Source organism: Vicugna pacos, chromosome 6 (genome assembly GCF_048564905.1).
Source record: "Vicugna pacos chromosome 6, VicPac4, whole genome shotgun sequence".
Classification (NCBI taxonomy): domain Eukaryota; kingdom Metazoa; phylum Chordata; class Mammalia; order Artiodactyla; family Camelidae; genus Vicugna; species Vicugna pacos.
In genome coordinates, this window is record NC_132992.1 from 93,308,618 (window position 1) to 93,327,378 (window position 18,761).

The window sequence follows — 18,761 nt, forward strand, 5'->3', positions numbered from 1 at the left end:
GTAATACATAGAGTTTTCTCAGGAAAGTATTCCTAAAACTCTCTCTGGTTTCTAATTCATTCCTCACCCACTTGTATGTTTTTTCCTCTCTGAACTGGGGGAAAAAACTCTTTCTATCTTAAGTTTGGGGGCAAGCAGTAGCAATTGCATGCTTTTGTGTGTTCCTCTCTCCTTCATACACAGTGACCCTAGAGCATGACCTTTATGAGAACAGGTTCTCGAGCCACACTCACTGCTGCCCCCGTTTACTAGTGCTGTGACTGCTGGCGAGTTACTTCCCTTCTCAGGGCCTGTGTTCCAGCTTGAGAAGTGAGAGCAATGGAACTTAACCCCCTGGGGCCTGAGATAAATGAGTTAGTGTACAGAAGGGCACATATCAGCGTCTGCCACTTCTGTTTGTCTGGGTGGGGAGTACACACTCTTTTTCTGCCAGCCTCACTTCCATTTTAATGTTTGGTTCACGTTGTTGGTCTAAAATCTCACTGATACTATTTTTCTAGGCTCTTGGGATGCTCTTTTGGCATAAGCATAATATTGAAAAATCATTGGCTGATTTGCCCAACTTTACCCCCTTCCCAGATGAGTGGACTGTGGAAGATAAAGTCTTGTTTGAGCAAGCCTTTAGTTTTCATGGGAAAACTTTCCATAGAATCCAACAAATGGTAAGTAGATGAGCTCTCCCCCGCCAGCTCCCCTCGCCCACCTTCCCTGAGGACTAGGGCTACCATCCAGAAGCACGAATGTCCCCATCTTTAATAAAGCTCCCTTTAGAAGCAGCAGCTCACTACGTGCTGTTGGGTGGATGAGAGGCTTCCGATTCCAGGAGTGAAGCGTGTCCTGGCACCCCCAGCTATCAAGCTGGGACTCAGCACTGCCCCCCCCATCCGTCTTGTTTGGACTCCCCAGCTTATTCTCATAGAAAGGTTCTTAGATGCTTATTTGGCGAGGTGGAGTGCCACGGGGCCCCGTCTGCCTGGGAAGGGTTGCTGTCTTATTACACTCTACAGAGCTGTATGCTGTACTCCTATCGTGATGGCTTGTTGATGGTTACATTAGTGCTAAAGTCAATTTTTTAAAAATAACCTAGAAGTTATGTGAGAACTTCTAGTTGTGTCAGAGAAAACCCTGATTCATCTTAAACTGACTTTGCAGTCTTTCATGGTTAAGTTTCACTTACAGTCAGACTTCAGTAATTTGAAAATGGATCAGTGAGTGTTCTATGAATTCAGAGAAAATAGCTGTGACGTGTGATGTTTCTGAATATATGGTGTTCCTTCTGTAAACACGTGTGATTTTAAAGGTTAGCTTTAAGTCTAAACCAGTTATTTTTGATTTAGCTTCCTGATAAGTCTATAGCGAGCCTGGTGAAATTTTACTACTCCTGGAAGAAGACAAGGACCAAAACCAGCGTGATGGACCGCCACGCTCGGAAACAGAAGCGGGAGCGGGAGGAGAGGTCAGTGCGTGCCAGGTGTTGGCTCGGCGCCCCGGGGCTTCCGGGGGCTGCTGGGTGGGTGCAGGGTGGAAAGGTAGGGGAACCGGGCTCCCCAGGACCTTCCTGCTGGAACCAGAGCTTCACAACAGCCTTCAGCTAAATGTTCACGAGCTGTGTTAATGCTTGAGCATCATGCTCTTCAGGTGCCTGTTCTCAGCGCTCCTCCTGCAGCCAGCGCACTTGGCTGTGAGAGGGTGGGTTTCCCCACACGTTCTTTGTGCCCCTTCAGGGGGTCCCCTGTTAATAAGAAGGGACCTGTCGTTTCCTAGTTGGAATTTATCTGGTGTGCTCATGCAGGATTCGGTTGTCATGTTTTCATGTTTGTTGTGTTAAAAGATGAGCGTGCAGTTTAGATTTCCTTGTCCCCTTACTTGACATCTGTTTTATGATTTCTTAGTGAGGAGGTTAGTTTTAAGGGTAGCTCATTCTTGCCGTCGCTCCTTCAGCCTTGCACAGGGTAGTGGGAGTGGCCCCGACCTCACTCGCAGAAGTGGGTTCTGGTCTCAGCCCGAGGGTCTGCTGATAGACTCACAGGCAGGTTGGCTCAGTGCACCTCCTCCCCAGGCGTCTGTTTCCTCAACTCTAAAACGAAGACGCTTCAAGTCCAGAAGGCAGCACACAAATACATGCGTTTTGTGTTAGAATATGGGTGACTTTTACAAATTATATTTCTATAATATATTGTTTTTATAAACTAACAGTGCCAAATAAAATGAAGAAAGACAAACTATGTGGTCTCCACAGCCCTGTCTCCCGAGAGTATTTTATGATTTCAGATGAAAGCAGGTGACATGTGGGGATAGCTTCAGAACCGAGTATGACTTCTGGAGAGCTCAGTCTTGGGGCACAAGTGTGAGATGAGAGTGATGCCGAGAACATCTCCAGAGCTCTTCGCAGCTTTGACTCTGTGAGGGTGCTGACCTTGACACCTCTGCATGGGTTTCGGTCTGCAGCACACGCAACTAGTGGACCTATTTATGGGCCAGCGCTCTTTGTTACCAGAGAAAAGGAGCGAACTCTGCTGAATTTGTTTTTAGTGTTGCAGCAACTTGATTAAAATTTTTCATTTCCGTTATGTGTTAGGTCTGGTTTACTGTTTATAAAGTCTGTTATTGCAAACAGGTACAGTTGACTAAGCTGAAATCAGAATTAAATTTAAAAAAACTAGGGGCTTGTTACCCCTGAGGGCGAACTGCCAAGAGCGTCGGCTGATGTGCCTCTGTTCCCACTGCCCATGTGCTTTCCTTTGCATCCTTCCCTCAAGGGTGCCAAGGAGGGCCACACTGGCCACAGCAGTGCCACCTGTGAGATTGTTGTCCTCCCAGCGGACCTGCCTGTGGAAGCAGGGGCAGGGGCTAGAGAGATCTCCCAACCCCAGCCCTTTTCCTCAGCCAGAACTTCTGACCACCGTGGTCCTTGGGGTGGGTGGGGAGAAGGGGTCGCTCAGAGAGTGGAGTCCCCTGGGGCACTCCTGAGACAGGAGGTGTTGACGTTTGAACTCGAGTGTTTTCTGCTCCCAGTGCTTAGCTGGTCAACTGTGGGCACACTGGGGCAGGCCGCTTGACCTGCGTGAGCTCTTGTGTTCCTACCGCAGAGCCCCACCTGCCACAGAGCCCCCTTTAAAATTAGAAATACTGCATGGAAGGATATAAAAACAAAAGCATTTGAAGCGCAATATCAATATGAGTGTTCTTTTCTAAATTCACTTAATTTGAAATACCAGTTATCCAGGCCACCAAAAGGCCTGTCCTGTTCTCAGGCCTGTGTAGTTGTCAGTAGACAGCTGAGACTTGAAAATGAATTTTTACTTGTTGGTGAATTTATCCCCAGTACAGTGGGTCTTTATTCTCAGTTGTGTTGGTGATCTTGCCCTGGTCCTCTGCTAGATAATTACGGAGCCATGAGGTGATGTCTTAAATTTGATATTTCAGTTGAGAGAAAACACTTTACAGATACAAAGAGAAAGGTTCTAGGCCTGAAGTGGGACTTGGTTACCTATTTTAGTAGCTTTTTTAATCATTTAGACTAAAAGACCTATGGAGTTAGTATTTTATTTGAATTATAAAAATGTTTTTATCTCAGCCGTCTGAAAATGTACTAATTTTATGTTAAATGTCATTAAGTCAGTTTATTGCTTATATTTGTGTACTAAATAGAACCAGTACAAAATAATCTTTCAGTAACTTGTTCTTATCTTCCAGTGAGGATGAACTTGAAGAAACAAATGGAAATAACCCCATTGACATTGAGATTGATCAAAACAAGGAAAGCAAAAAGGAGGTATTTTTTCGCTAGTACTGTTAAGACAAATTAATTTTATTACTAGTTTCATAAGTAAAACACTCCTCATTCTGCTTAATGTATGAAATGCTGTGTACAAGGCATTGAGGTGTGGCTTTTAAAACAACACTGACTTTGCTTTACAGAACTTCAAATTTGCTCGTCAGGAAATACGAGTGAAGGAAGCCTTGAAGGGGAAAACAGCGGTCAGGAGGAACGGCTTTGCCTGGGGTGGCAGTGCCCACGCTTTACCTCCAGGGTCGCCGCACTCACTGCCTTCTCTCCTGCCGCTCACGCTCACTCTGTAGCTTAGAAACGCACCCAGGAGGGCCAGGCTCGAGCTCAGCTCCTCCTCTCGGCCCTGGTGGGCTCCTTCCTGCCGTGGGCACCGGGGCCTGCTCTCCTGGGTCCGAGGTGGCTGCAGGGGCTGACAGGGACACGTCCTCTGGTCACTGAAACAGCAGCATAGGCCATGTGAGGGTGAGCCGCACACACGGTGAAAATTTAATCTCTCATGTTTTAAAAATTATGCCAGAGGTTTCCAGTCTCTGGATTCATGGAGTCCGCGAACCCTGCATGTATATGACTTTTTATCTTTTTGGTATATTTATAACATATATTTATTGTGAACTGTCTGCTGAGAGCAGTGGGGTGTCTGGATGATCTTAGCCTTTTGAGATGGGGTCGTAGTCTTGGGTTATTGTGCCCACTCAAACATTGGGTAAAGCATATGCGGGGTCCCCACGGAACCTCCGAGGAAGGCCGGGGCTCTGTGGCCCACTGGGAACCGCCGCAGCACAGAACTGCCTGCATCAGGTCCCCGATGGGTACACATCGCACCTGAAGGAAAGAGGTCCTCAGCCTGTCGGTGCCCGTCAGCCCCTCAGTTCAGGCTGGAGCACTGAATGCCAGCGTGGCTGTGACTTGTGTTCACACGTTTTTCTAAAGGCAGAGTCTTTAGTTTTAGTAAAATCTCAAAAGCTTCTCTATCTCAGAAGAGTCTAAAGTATGAGAACAGCTATTTTAGGAATGGAAAACAAAAAGGACTAGACGTACCTATACTTTAAAATTATACCAATAATATGTGCTTTCTGTAGACAGTTAGGAAATGTAGCTAAACAAAATGATTTGTAGTATCATCTTTCGTAACCACTGTTAACATTTGGGGACTCTTTCCAGATGACCTCTGTAAGTATATATGCCTTTATACGTAATTCTGAATCTATACTCTTAAAAAATATTAAACGGGGTCTTAATATATAATTTTTATAACCTTTTAAATTTACTCTACCTTGGGGGCTATGGTAGAGCACATGCTTAGCACACACAAGGTCCTGGGTTTAATCCCTAGTACCTCCTCTAAAGATAAATAAATAAACCTAATTATCCCCCTTAAAAAAAAAAACCCAAACAAAAACAAAACAAATCAATTTACTCTACCATGACCCTATTTTTATGTCAAATATGTTTGTATGCATAGCTGTATGTTATGCCATCATACAGATCTTTCATAACTGAGTTAATTAATCGTACACAGGTTTTTACAGACTTCTCCCCCTTGGCTTTTGCTGTTATAAATAATGCTGAAATGCTGGTCTTATAACTACGTATTTGTGCACCTAACTTTCTTCATTAGAATTAATTTCTGGAAGTTGAACTGTGTCAAAGTGTTCTAGATATAATTTTAAGGCTTCTTTTGGTGTGATCAGTTTTATCAAGTAGGAAGCCAGTAATTCTTTCTGGATAATTCATATGAGTGCCCAAATAACAAGACCGTTTTAAGGATTAGCTAAATTAGATTGTTTGGGAAATCAGATTGCACCTGCAGTGTTTAGTAAGCTTCGTTGTGATGCATTGTTACTTATTAGGTTCTTCAGTGGAATGTTTTAAATGAAAGAGAAGAGGCTTGAATTTATTTTACTTTCTGTAATTCTTAGGTATATAGCACAATATCTGATTTAAACAGAAAATGGTTGAATATTAGTTTCTTTATGAACCAGATTGTTACTGAAACAGACACATGGTCAGTAGGTGGTCCTCACTAATATTATCGAGCATAGTTTATTGCCTATTAATATTTTTATGTGTTGTTCATTACCACTTGTTCAAGAGCTTATTGCTGCCATCATAGTTTGCACGGTCTTTTTACCTCAGTCTTTTAAAATATGAAGTAAAAAGCCTGAACATATTTTCAGCTTTATCAGCAAATGTTAATACACTAACACGATGAGATTATGAACAATTAACCAAAATTTCTTATTCTTAAAATGGTTACCAATAAGATGTTACCCTTTCCTTACCAACATTTTATTGCATTTCATTTCCAAGGGTTTTGATTTTAAAGAAAGCACTTTAAAAAAATGAGCAGCAGTCATGCATTTAAAAATGACAGCATATATTTCTTGAAGCAAGTTACACAGTTGTCCTAAAAGTTGTGTCATCAAATAAAGTGTATCAAAAAGTCATGGTTTCATATTGAAGTTTATGTTTTTATAAATGTCTATAAAGGTTTAAATGGATCTTTATACATGTGCTGAATCGTGTTTCTCTTTTCTTTCTGTGGCCGTGTGTCTGTCTACATTGTTAGGGACTGTTAGGATAAAGTAACTCCTTATTCATACACACGAAGCTCATTGGAAGGGAATACAGATTGTTTTTCTTCTGTATTACTGCAGGAAGCTGGGAGTGCTTATTGTCAGAGGCTTCTAGGATCAGGATGTATCTGCAGGAAAGAAATGGTGTCCACTTTAAAGGGTTCATTTAGCAAAGTGCAGTGGCCAGTGATCTTGTCTGTTAACCATGTATTCGAGTTTGTAGGTGGTGACTGTGGTGCAGTGTGGTGTTTGTCTTAGATTGTTTGGAGCCGTGTTAAGAAAATATGCTTATTACTGTTCATTTGGCATTTTAATGGTTTTAGTTTCTCATTTATCAAATATGTATATCGTGCAGGTGCCCCCTACTGAGACAGTTCCTCAGATCAAAAAAGAGAAGCATAGTACACAAGCCAAAAACAGAGCAAAGAGGAAACCTCCGAAAGGAATGTTTCTTTCTCAGGAGGATGTAGAGGCTGTTTCTGCCAACGCTACTGCTGCTGCCACAGTGCTGCGACAGCTGGATATGGAGCTGGTTTCAATCAAGCGACAGGTACCTGTGGGCCCAGCCCTGGTGAAAGAGTTCACTGGCACTTTGGACGTGTCTTACCTTCCCTGTACGTGGAAGTCTCGTTCCACAAATCTCAGAAGGGCATTTTATTTCTTAGGAGTTGGACGGGAGGTCTTAATAGGTACTGGCCCACTGACTTTATGTGGTGTATATGTGTATACATCTCAGTATGTTTCCATAATGTGAGCACACGCAGGTGACTGGGTCTGGATCAGGAGGTGGAGCGTTGCCTACAGAGCCCGTGTCCCCCACCCCAGTCACTGCTCCACTGGAGAAGTGTGTCATTGCCGCACACACAGTGCTCGTGCCCCGCTCGTCCCTTACCTGCCTTCTCCAAGGACGTGGCCACTGTTCTGACTTTTAAAACCATACACTATTTGTATCCATTTTTGGAATTTATCTAAGCAGAACAATAAAGGGTGTGTGTGTGTCTGTGTGTGTTTTGTGTCTGGCTTTTATTCGGCACGTGAGACCCATCCATGGAATTCCGAGCCACAGCTCTTGTTCTCTCTCGTTGGTATATGAACACACGGCAGATTCTCCGTTTCACTTTTAGTGGACGTCCAGGCTGTTTCCCATTTCTGACTGTAACACTGGTGTTGACGTGAATGTTCTTCTGTGTGACTCTTGGTGCGTGGTGTGTGCGTCTTTGTGGGGTACTTACCTGGGAGTGCGACTGCTGGGCTATAGAACATGCCTGCATCCAGCATTGGAAAACAATGCCAGACGGGGTTCCAAAGGGGCCCTGCCAGCTGATGAGTTGTGGTTGAGCTACATCAGGCCTTCCTAACTGTAGCGCTGTGGGCGTTTGGGGCTGGATAGTTCTTTGTTTGGTGGGGAGGGATGAACTGTGTTCTGTGTGTTGTATGATGTTTAGCTGCATCTCTGGCCTTTACCCACCAGCAGCATCTTCGCCCACCATTCTGGAACTGTGGGTGGGGTGCGGGGAAATTCTGTTTCCACGTTCTGAGGCCTTCCTTCCTTTTCACTCTTTGAGGTGTCTTTTCAAGAGAAATTCTTAATTTTAAGGTGGTCCGGTTTCTCATTCTTGCCTTTTGTAGTTTGTGCTCTGTGAGTCTGTTCAGAACCTCCCCTAAAGTCGTGACGATGCTCTCACACACCACTTAAACTGTTGCTTTGCCTTTTACTTTCTGATCTTCAGTCAGCCTGGCAGTGTTTCCTGTGTGTGTGGTTGCGTGTAGGGTCAGACTTCTTTTTCATACAGCTATCTCGTTAAGCAGGGACTGTTTATTCAGAGACTAGCCTTCCCCTGTTGCGGAGTGGGGCCTTTGGGTCTGGTGTCCGCTGTCCGTTGTGTGTGTGGGTCGGGTTTGGCGCGCTCTCTGGGTGCCTTGGCCGGTTTCTTCACCAGCGCCTCGCGGGCTTGGTTGTACCTAGGTTATGGATCTCGGTAGCTGGTAGTATAACTCCTCCAGGACTGTTGTGGCTGTTCCTGGCCTTCGTATTTCCATATGAAACTTAGAATCACTTTCTCAATTTCCAGAAAAGCAGTTCTGCTAGAATTTTGACTGGGATTGTATTTACTCAACAGATCAAAATGGAGAACGAACATTTTCAGATCCATGAACATGATACATCCCCTGAGGTCTTTAATTTCTTCCAGTGTTCTGTTGTTTCTGCGAACACGTCTTGTACTTCCTTTATTCCTCGATGTTTGCTACTTGTTTGGTGCTCTTGTAAAGAATACTGTTTTTAAAATTAATCCTTTCCTAGTTATTTGTGCCTGGTATGAGAAGTGGGTCATCATTGCAACCTGATTTTGCAGAGTGTGTGTAAACTGACCAGTCGGCTCAGGGGGTCAGCGCTGTTCTTTCTCTGGTCATCGCGCCCCCCTCCCAAATTCAAGGGGAATTGTGGACTGGTGGTTTCCTTGTAATTTTTGCTGCTTTTGTTTTGTTGATCTTGGTGGTTCCCTTGAAAGGTGGTTTCCTGGATGATAGGGGAAGCTGGGGACTGAGGCCCATCTGTCCCCGCGGAGGCCGCGACACAGACCAGGACCCAGCAGGCCCTGTGGACTCGGCGGTTGGCTTCTGGTCCTGGCTGCCGGCACAGCTGCATTCTAATCTTAGGACAATCACTTAATCTTCCTGGGCCTCTTTTCAGATGAGGAGATTAATCCTTGCCTGCCCGGTCTTACAGGATGCGTGCAGGAGCCTCGGAAGCCCTGCCGGCAGGAGCTCTCTGCTGGGGCCTGGTCCTTTTCACCCTTCTCTGCTCCCCCGCCAAGCGCGTGCCCTGCGCCTGCTGCTGGGGGTGGCACATGGCAGGAGAGATGCTTTCTTCCCGGAGGGGTTGGACGCTGTAGTGTGGCAGGTAGAGAGCCTGTGGTGGTCAGAGCAGGCTTGAGAGCAGAGATTTGTTGTTTGAAGGTAGCTTTTGAGGAGAGATGGCCTGGAGCCCGGCTTTCTAGGTCGTTACTCCCGCAGCCTCTTAGGGCTGCTGCCAGCCGCGCTCCTGGTGGCCGATCACATGTGGATGTTTTCTCCGGGGCCCCAGCGGGGCAGTGTGTCAGGGAAATGTCCATCTGACCCACAGCAGCTTAAACAGTGAAGGATTTATTTTTATCAAATAGCAAGAAATTCCAGCATGAGAGGTTGCTGGTGTCACTTCGTCTGTCAAGTGATGCCCTCAGGGCTTCCCTGCTCGTTCTAGGCTCCTAGGCTTTTCACCTTGCCTGTGGCCTCATGTTGGAAGCCACAGGAGCCATTTTGTCACCTTTGCATCTGCATTCAGGGCAGTGAGCGGAGGGCACGGAGGTGGAGCTGACCCTCTGTTCCTTTTAGCAGGAAAAGCTTTCCCCTGACCGTGAGCTCCTAACTGTGCCAGAGCAGCCTGGCTCCTCCTGGCCCCAAGGGAGGCCCAGCCGCTGTCGGAGGCCTGGGAGACGGGGGCTGGGAGCGGTTTCTGCGGGGCCGGCCAGCGGCTGCACCTGCTGCAGTGGTCTTTCTGAGCGGACCCAGTGAAAGGCCTGACAGCAGAGGAGTCACTGACGCTCAGCAGAGCAGAGCAGAGAAGCCATGCTCAACAGGGCGCTCCCGGTGAGCTGCAGGACGAGTCAACTGCTTTTCTAGGTTTTTTTTCCTTAAAAGCCGATTACTTTGTGTCCTGTTTCTCACCCATCTTGTTGCCACTCTGGCTTCCTTTCCACTGGTATGATGCTGGCCGCTGAGCCCTGTTCTTGTTCTGACTAGTAAATACTTGGACATTTCTAATTTGGAAAATGACTAGAAGCGGACATGCAGGTAAGTGAGACTTGAGAGCAAACTTCTGGTTCAGAATTCGCGGGTGTCTTGCCTTGTGGCCGTTCATTCAGTCTCTGTGCTTCCATTGACTTAAAGGAGAAAATGCGTTTTACACAATCCCAGTGCAGGGTGTGTATACACTCTGTTTTGTACCACATGTTATAAATGACCAGCTGGAATGAATAGTCACGTAGTAACAGGAATGCCTGGGGACGTGTAGTGTTCTAGACCCCTGACTTCTGAGAACTTGCTGATTCTGTGTTGGAAGTTTCTAGGCCTAGTTTTGAGCCTATGGAGAATTCAGGGAACATAATCTGAGTGCCTTGCGATATTTTATGGGTTGTTGGTAACTGAGAGCTCTGAGCAGGAGGAGTCCAAGATGCTGCTGTTCTGTATGGTAGCCAGTGGCCACCTGTGGTATTTAAATTAAGTTTGGATTAATTAAAATTAAAAAAGTTTAAAATTTTGATTCCTCAGTTGAATAAACCACATTTTAAGTGCTTCGTGGCAACACGTGGCTAGTGGCTCCTGTATCAAGCAGCACAGCTTTAGAGTATTTTTATCATCGGAGGGAGTGCTATTAGGCAATGCTGATCTGAGAGCTTGGAATTACTTTCCTGAGAACTTACTGTGAGTGAATTTCAAGTATTTTCTGATTTGTACCTTTTCAAAATAAAGTAAACTACAATTTCACTAAAGCAAGGTCCTGGTTTATGGTTTTACTATAAATTTTGTGCACGTGTCTGAGATTTTTCTTTTCTGTTTTTATGTTCTGCTGTGGCATCGATTCAGAAAGACTTGGCATCGGCTGCATTTTTGGGGGGCTTTGAGGCCCTCATCAGTGGCCAGCAGGCTCAGTTTCTGGTCTTATGTACTTGGCCACCTGTCCCATAGCATGGAAAATTTTTCCTGCATGCACCCCCCTCCCTTTTAAACCTTCTAGAAGACGTAAAACATAGGAGGAAAGGATGTGTGCAACTGGAATTCTGTGAAATGTAAATACTTGGAAGTGGAATTTTTAAGAATTGTGTATCTATAAAAAAATTTTTTTAAGAAGGAGAATTGTTTAAAAGTGTCCATATGATGGTATCCTTCACCACCATCCCCACTCACCGCCCACCCCCTCCCTACCTCTGAAGTTCCTGCCTTTTTCTTCATTCACTTCGTAAGATTTCTGCTTTCAGGGGTACTTTCTGCTCATGAGTGTCTTTGATGGTTGACTTGGGAAAATGAACGTATTCCTCCTCTTGCTTTCTTATTTGCTCAAGTGACTACTAGAAATGAACACTGGCGGAGCCCGAGTCCCCCAGTGCTTGGCACAGGGGCGCCTCTGCGGGAAGGGTCCTCCTCAGCCACCCGGCCCGTTCCCAGTCCTTACGGAATTCGGGAGCGGCCGCGGATTGACTGCGTGCTTGGTGCTGATTGTGTTTTTGTTTTGATTAGGCCAAGGCGGTGAAAGATTAGGTATGTTGTGTCAAAGCAAGAATGTGGAAAAGATAATTTGGAGAAAATGAAGATGCTACAGGTGCTCAAAATTAGGGTGATGGAAAACTGACATACTGCTTTCTTTTTTCTCCCCTTTAAAGAAGCCTGCAAGGTGGGTGGCTGCCTACCCTAGTGTGTGGCTTAGGCTCTGTGAGACTCGCCTGGGCCCTGTGCCTCTTCTGTCTTCACTCTGCCTTCCCTGCCCAGCCTGGCCCTGGTGGGGGCCAGACATCACCTCTATCTTGTGTGTCAGACCCCAGACATGCGTTCTGTCACTCAGGCGTCACCTGGTAGGAAGTGGAGGAACAGGGTTGTGTACACAGGGCTGTTTTACCACCATCCCTTCCTTCTTGGTTGTGTTGTCCCTTGTCTGGTGCCCTGAGCAAGTCAGCTAAACATCCAGTTAGATGCTCTCGGAGGTGCTGTGGGGACCTCAGACCGTGGCTACACTGCACGTCAGGGACCTTTCCCTCTTGGTTTTTTGTTTCTTCTGGCTTTCTTAGTTCTGTTTTCTTTTCATACCTTTATACAAGTTTTTCATTTTTAAAATGAAAACCTTCTCTTTCTTAGATTCAGAACATTAAACAGACGAACAGTGCCCTCAAAGAGAAACTTGATGGTGGAATAGAACCATATCGACTTCCAGAGGTAGGATTATGTTAACATCATCTTTGAAGTCATACCCCACACACTTTTATGTGTTTAAGAATTTGCTATCTGCGTAATACATCTGTAATACACATCTCTTAGAAGGAGAAGTATAGGCATAATTTTATAAATCTGGTTGATGTTCAAATTCTGATGTGAGGAGAAGACTCATTAACCCTCCTGAGGACATGCTGGTGTCCAGTGCTGCTTGCTAACACGGCTCCTTCGGGCACCCAGGTCGCTCAGAAGTGCAACGCCCGGTGGACCACGGAGGAGCAGCTTCTCGCCGTGCAAGGTACGCACACAGTCTCTTAGAAGGAGCTGTGGGCCCGTGCTGCTTTTAGGGAAGAGCTAGCCCCGTCCTGCTCCCAGCACGACACCCACGTTGAAGCGGTCATGGAGGATTACATTCTTCTCATGGCCCTCATTTTAGCCAAATTACTGCGTTCCCTTTTGGGCTTTAACTTTTTCCTTTCCTGTTGTCTCACAAGATTTAAAAATTAATCTGGAAGCCTCAGTGTCTGAAGGGGTGAGTATTTCACGTTAGCAGCTATTTATTTGTTGGGTTCTGAATAGTCAGAAAACACAGATTGAGTGCTGGGGTTGTGAGATGGAGGTGTTCTGGCCCTGGGGACCCTGGAAGGGCAAATACAGACTGTCCGCAGCGTGGGGTCATAGCTGGCTGACGAGTCATCATGGGACATTTGATGAGAAGGGGCAGGCTCACGGTCAGTCACTGGCACTGAGCTCTCCTTCCCACTGGTGCACGGCTCTGAGACAGTGCCTGCTGTTCAAAGCCTGTGTTTCCTTACCTGGGTAAGGATTAAGTCTCAACTGTGTGTGTGGCTTTGAATTGTTCTTCTCTTGTATTGAAAAAAATGCTTTCTTATATCCTTAGCCATCAGGAAATACGGCCGAGATTTTCAGGCAATCTCAGATGTCATTGGGAACAAATCAGTGGTACAGGTGAAAAACTTTTTTGTAAATTATCGACGCCGCTTCAACATAGATGAAGTTTTGCAAGAATGGGAGGCAGAACATGGGAAAGAAGAAACCAACGGACCCAGTAACCAGAAACCTGTGAAGTCCCCAGATAATCCCATCAAGATGCCTGAAGAGGAAGACGAGGTAAGTCTGAGACCACATGAGCTCTCCTCTGCCAGGCTGGCGGTCAGCACGCGGGTCCTGACGGCCTTTCTCAGCTGCAGGGACACTTCTGGGTTTCAGCTGTGTCAGTAATGTGACTTTGACCTGTTGTCAGTTTGCTCTAACGTGTGTTGTCGGCAGTCAGTTTTGGGACACTACGTGTATTATTCACATTTTAATTCCTGGACAAATTCTTAATTGCGTCCTGGTTTCCTCCAGCCACTGAATATTTCACATTACCAGTATTTTCCTAAGTACAGTAAAGTTCCCGCCGTGAAACATGAAGTTAGAAATGCCTTGAGTATCAGTAAAGTTCAGTCCTGTAAATGTGATGTCGTCTCATTGTGAAGTTAGTGAATTTCCTGGTGGGCCCTCGCGGCTGGCGCACCGGGAGCTCCAGGTCTGTCAGCTGTCCAGACCAGAGCCTTGCTGCTGGCTGTTTGGGGTTGCCGGCCTGAGGCTGGCTGGAACCTCAGAATCTCCTGGGTGGCAATGCTGACTTCATCAGCCCAGTCAGCACAGATTAGGGAGGGAGATGATTGAGGCTGTGGGACCCGTCTCCTGCCTCCCTGCTTCCTGTGACAGGGTTGCCGGGCAGGTAAGAGTTAATAGCCATTCACTTTGCATTTGAATTTGTTCATTGACATGGTGATTTAAGGATTAACTCCCCAAACGGGGCAGGAATGATTTGAAATCACCTCTTTTATATTGTCTGTACTGTCAGTTTGCTCTAAGCGCCAGTCTGTAGAAGCAGGTCAGGAGGGAGACCCCTGCTGACCGGGGCCTGGGAGTGCCTTGTGAGGAAGACCCCCCCCCCCACAGGCGGGGCTCCGCCAGTCTGCACAGTGCCTCCGTGCCAGCCTGGAAAAGGGCCTCAGGACACCTGCATCTGTCAGAAGAGTGTTGAAACACACTGATTTTGTTAGAATTAGACTCTTCAGAGCCCTCTACCAGAAAATCTTTGTAGTCAGTGTACAAAATCTGACTATGCCGGTGGTTCCCGGAGTTACCCCCGGGCAGGGCCTGCCCAGCCTGCAGCCCTGGGACGTGGTAGCATGTTAGCAAGACACAGGGGTTTCCTCTTTCCGCAGTGGTTCTGTCTGAGTGCTGGTTGCCCCTTTAGCAACAAATTAACTTCCCTGAAGTCTTGGACTCAATTTAGGAAGCTTTGAAAAGACTGGGGAAGGAACATTAGAATGTGCAAGAGTGAAAGCTCCCTTCAACATGTGTTTTCCAGCTTAAGTCCTAGAAGCAGAAATAATAGGACACTGTGGTCTCCTCCCTCTTCAGATGTAATGAGAGCCCATGCAGGCAGGGTTAGGAGAGAAACAGTGCTGGTATGTTTAGGACCAGGAGTCGTCACCACCACGATGCCAACTCTTCCCAGACACCTTTCTGCATTTTCTTATGCCTGGTTCATTTACTGCCTGAGATAAGTGAGCTAACGTTTTCCCCTTTCTTGTTAGTCCAGAAGGTCCATCCTTGGCAGCCCACTTACCATGTTGCTTGCACATCAGAATGCTCCTGTACCTTCCTCCCCAGCCTCTGGTAGCAGGGCCCAGAGCGCTGACCCCCACCAAGCAGCAGGCCTTCCCTCTCTGTGGTAACTCATCCCCTGTGTGTCTGTTTACCCAGCCTTCTCTTTGGAAGGAAGGGAATTAGCTAACTTAACTTGAATGTATACTCTTTTTATCACCTTGAACATTTTTTCACTTTTTTAGTCAGTTAACAACTCTTGTCTGTCTCACACGCACGCACGCAAGCGCACACACACGTGCATGCCTGTGTTTCCTTTTCTTTGTCCCTTTCTTTCTGTGCTGCTTACAGCACCAGCCCTCCTGCCCCACCACCCTGGTTTTCTGTTCTTCATATGTTAGTTTGCAGGAGGAAGTTAATCTGTAAGGACCAGCTGCTTCTCTGGTCCACCAAGGGCCTAAGGGAACGGGCTAATTGTCTGTTCATCAGAGCTCAGGACTCAGTGTCTTTGTAGTTTCCTCTCTGTTTCCCCTGTGGAGTCAGCAGCTCAGAGAGGTGTCTGCTGCATCCCGCCTGCCCTCGGGTTTTGTGTAACGCAGCGCAGACCGAGGGGGCGCCCTGGTTCTGCTAACCTAGCGTCTGTCAGCCAAGGCCTGTTTCCTTCAGAGCCAGAGAGGGAGAGTAGCCCAAGAGGGTTGAGCTTTTGAGACTCAGCGTCCTCTGGGGTGGCCACAGATGGAGTACAGTGGGAGTCGGGAAGGCACAGAGAGATGCTGAAGATGACTGGATTGGATGTGAAGACTCTCACTTGAAACTGCAGAATGACTGTACTAGGAAGCCTCCTGGGTTGACTACCAGCAGTTCTCGCAAGTGGGATTTCACCTGAAGGCACAGCTGTTCTGTTTGCAGGCTTTGGACTCTTAGCTGTTGTTTCCTTGGTAGTGAGATAGCCGGAGGGCAGCAGTGAGCTCCGGGATGCCGGATGACCGTTAGGTTTGGGTCCGGGGATCAGTCTTGAAAAGTGAGGGGGGTCAAGAAAGGCTGTGAAGACCCTGTGATCCCAGGTGTCTCCTGTTCCCCAGCAGGTGTGGGGCAGGTGCGCGGTGTCCCTCCCGCCAGTGCTGCCACACCTGGGCGTTGTCTGCCAGGCGCGGTGCCGGGGTGCCCTTTCAGGGGGTTTTATTTCATCCTGTGAAGTAGGCATCGTTACTGTGTACATTCTGCTGACGAGGAAACTGAAGCTCAGGAAGAAATGATGACTCATCCAAGGACACGCAGCTGGGAAGTGGCAAGACCAGGACTGAGCAGAGGCCATGCTCCTGCCCTGCCCTGGGCGCAGCCGCCTCCACCCCCCAGGGGCCCTGCCCTGAGGTGTTTGCAGGACTGGGAGGGGGCCTCCCCACACCCCCTCCCGCTTTCTGCACACGTTACCTGCTCTCTGATTCTGTTTTCTCCTCCTCTCCTCAGGTTGCTCCTGTTCTTGACGTCAGATACGCATCTGCCTCATGAGAAACTCCGGTAGCTTTGAGCACTTGGTATGGACAACTGTCCAGGATTCAGGTATTACAAGACGTCCCCTAGCCATCTGCATCACATCTCCGTGGACAAGCAGCTATTACCAAAAAAGGCATACACTTCCAGTCCTGTGCTCCATCTGCCTTAATTCTTTGCTCGTCCCTCCACTTTGGCGCCACTCCCCGGAGAGCTCTGCCGCACCTCTCACTCACTCTGCCTGAGTGTGGGGAACTCCCGTGCCTGCAGCCTCCTGCCACTCTGGGGACCTGGGGACCACCGCCTCGGTCGAAGCGCCTGGGCCCCTTCAGCAGCTTCAGAACAGGCAGTCGACTCCGAAGGCACGACTCCGTTCCTGCATGGCCTGCAATCTCTACTTTGTGCATAGTATCATTTCAGTAACTGACCCTGTTGGCCTTCTAGAGAGTGCCCCTTGTCCTTTTCTGAGGCATCCACCTAAGTGGTGTCATGCTTCTTTGGGAATCAGAGCATATTGGCAGCCTGCATTATAACCTCTGTTGTGCCAAACGTCCTGATACAACTCACGTTTCCCTAGATGTAGGTATAATTATGGTTTATAAATTTAGTCGGCTTAAATCTCTTCCTTCCCCCTCCCCGAGTGGTAGAAAGCTCACCCACAGTGACTGTCCTTGGACACTGTAGCTTAAAGGGAACGTGGACCTCAACACTCTGCCTTCAGCTCTCAGCATTGTCATCCCAGGATGGGCGCCACCCCATCTTTTCCTGACCCTCTGCCCCCACCCCCAGCTCCAAGAGATCTGGTCCGTACCACTGTACCTGGTGCTTGTACATTTGGAATTGGTGCCTTCTCCTTTTGGCAACCATGTTATCAGCCCTTTTTTCTGTTTTAGTGTCTTATTTCTTCTTTAAGGTTTATTGCTTGCCAAAGATGACATCATTGAGATTAGGAGACAGGGGAGAACTTGCTGCAGATTCTTGACAGAACACGGATTTTAAACGTCAGGTTAGCGCAGCAATGAAGGTGTTAGAACAGCTAGTGGTGGTTTTATGAAAGCTGTGCATTTGTTCCCCATCCTCTTGGTGTGCCTGGCCTTCCACCTGTCACTCCATGCTGGCCTCTGTCCTTCAGACACTGGTGTGAGCACATGAACGCCACCCTCTCTTCTCACATCACAGTACAGGACAGAAGTGTCAGTTTATTGGTTCTAGTGAGACCAAGATGGAAAGAAACAATCTCCAAAGTGGTATGTAATGCCTTTGGGTTGGACTGGGAACAAGTAAAAATGTCTAATAAATGTTCTGAAACTTCCAGAATCGCTTCTGTTGTGTTGCCAGACCACCGTGGAATTCCTGAGGGGTTGAGGGCTGTAGACTGTCACACTGCGTTCTCACATGACGCGGTCCTCACTCCACGGTCAGTTCAGCCTGCACTAAAAACGTCAAAGGAGCTTTTGTTGTTGTTTTTTGCATCAACTAAATATTTTTCGTATTTTTAATACCAAAAAGAAAAAGAATGCGGATGCTTTAAGGCATAAACAGGATTCTTAAGAATTTGAAATATGCAATTAAATTTGATGTGTTTTGAATCCCAAGCACCTTGCTTCCCCCCCCCCCCCTCCTTTTTTTGTCTTTTTTGGTTAGCTGATTTTCTCTTTAGGAAGGGTCAGCAAGAAACCTAGATTGTTTGGAATTGTACTTCGTTTCTTAGAAATCTGGAGAAAGGTCATTCAAAAGAATAAGTTGGGACTTGGCCAGTTTTGTCCTGTCCCGGTGCTCGGGCGCCTGCGGGGCCGGGGAGAGCAGGGGAGGAGCAGCACCAGTCACAGTGCGCCCCGCTTGACGACACTAGTAACCGCCTCGGGGTCTTGTTTTTGTCCTTAAGCCTGCTGCGTAACTGGACACTGGTAGGAAAAACCTGGGGAGGAGGTGGCGCAAGTTTGCACGTGGCTCGAAGGGGACCCTAGGCCTGATCTGAAGCTCATCTCCTCACTTCTCTCCCAGACCGCCGTCCCCCTGGCGGGAGCGGTAGGCACTTCGCTGCCGTGGTGGTTCACCGCTTCACCCCCAGTCTGTTTTCCTTAAGAATCGGTCTGTGTGGCAGCGCTTGCAGGCTTGATGCCGGTTCCTGTGCTGCGTGGCAGGCACGCCGGCTCTGCCGGGCCTCTGTCTGTGCTGTGCTCTGTCCCTTTCTCTGTTCCTGGTACCAAGTGGTCTCCAGTCCCGAAGGGTCACTGTGCTAGCGCACTTCGGGTCACAGCGGCTGAGTTCTGGCTTTCTCTCCACGGGGAAGGGGCGTGTCATTTTCCCCGGCC

At 47.6% G+C, this 18,761-nt stretch overlaps 1 protein-coding gene across 1 annotated transcript in view; it reads left to right on the plus strand.

The window, feature by feature from the left end:
* RCOR1 (REST corepressor 1) overlaps positions 1–17,759 on the plus strand; it is a 104,131-nt gene extending 86,372 nt beyond the window's left edge. The window contains exons 5-12 of the mRNA XM_072963770.1: positions 501–662; positions 1,338–1,456; positions 3,697–3,775; positions 6,725–6,919; positions 12,256–12,333; positions 12,571–12,628; positions 13,232–13,461; positions 16,423–17,759. Of these exons, the coding sequence (XP_072819871.1) occupies positions 501–662; positions 1,338–1,456; positions 3,697–3,775; positions 6,725–6,919; positions 12,256–12,333; positions 12,571–12,628; positions 13,232–13,461; positions 16,423–16,464 (963 nt within the window). The 3' untranslated portion in view covers positions 16,465–17,759. The remainder of the gene's footprint in view (positions 1–500; positions 663–1,337; positions 1,457–3,696; positions 3,776–6,724; positions 6,920–12,255; positions 12,334–12,570; positions 12,629–13,231; positions 13,462–16,422) is intronic.
* The last annotated feature ends 1,002 nt before the right edge of the window (positions 17,760–18,761 follow it).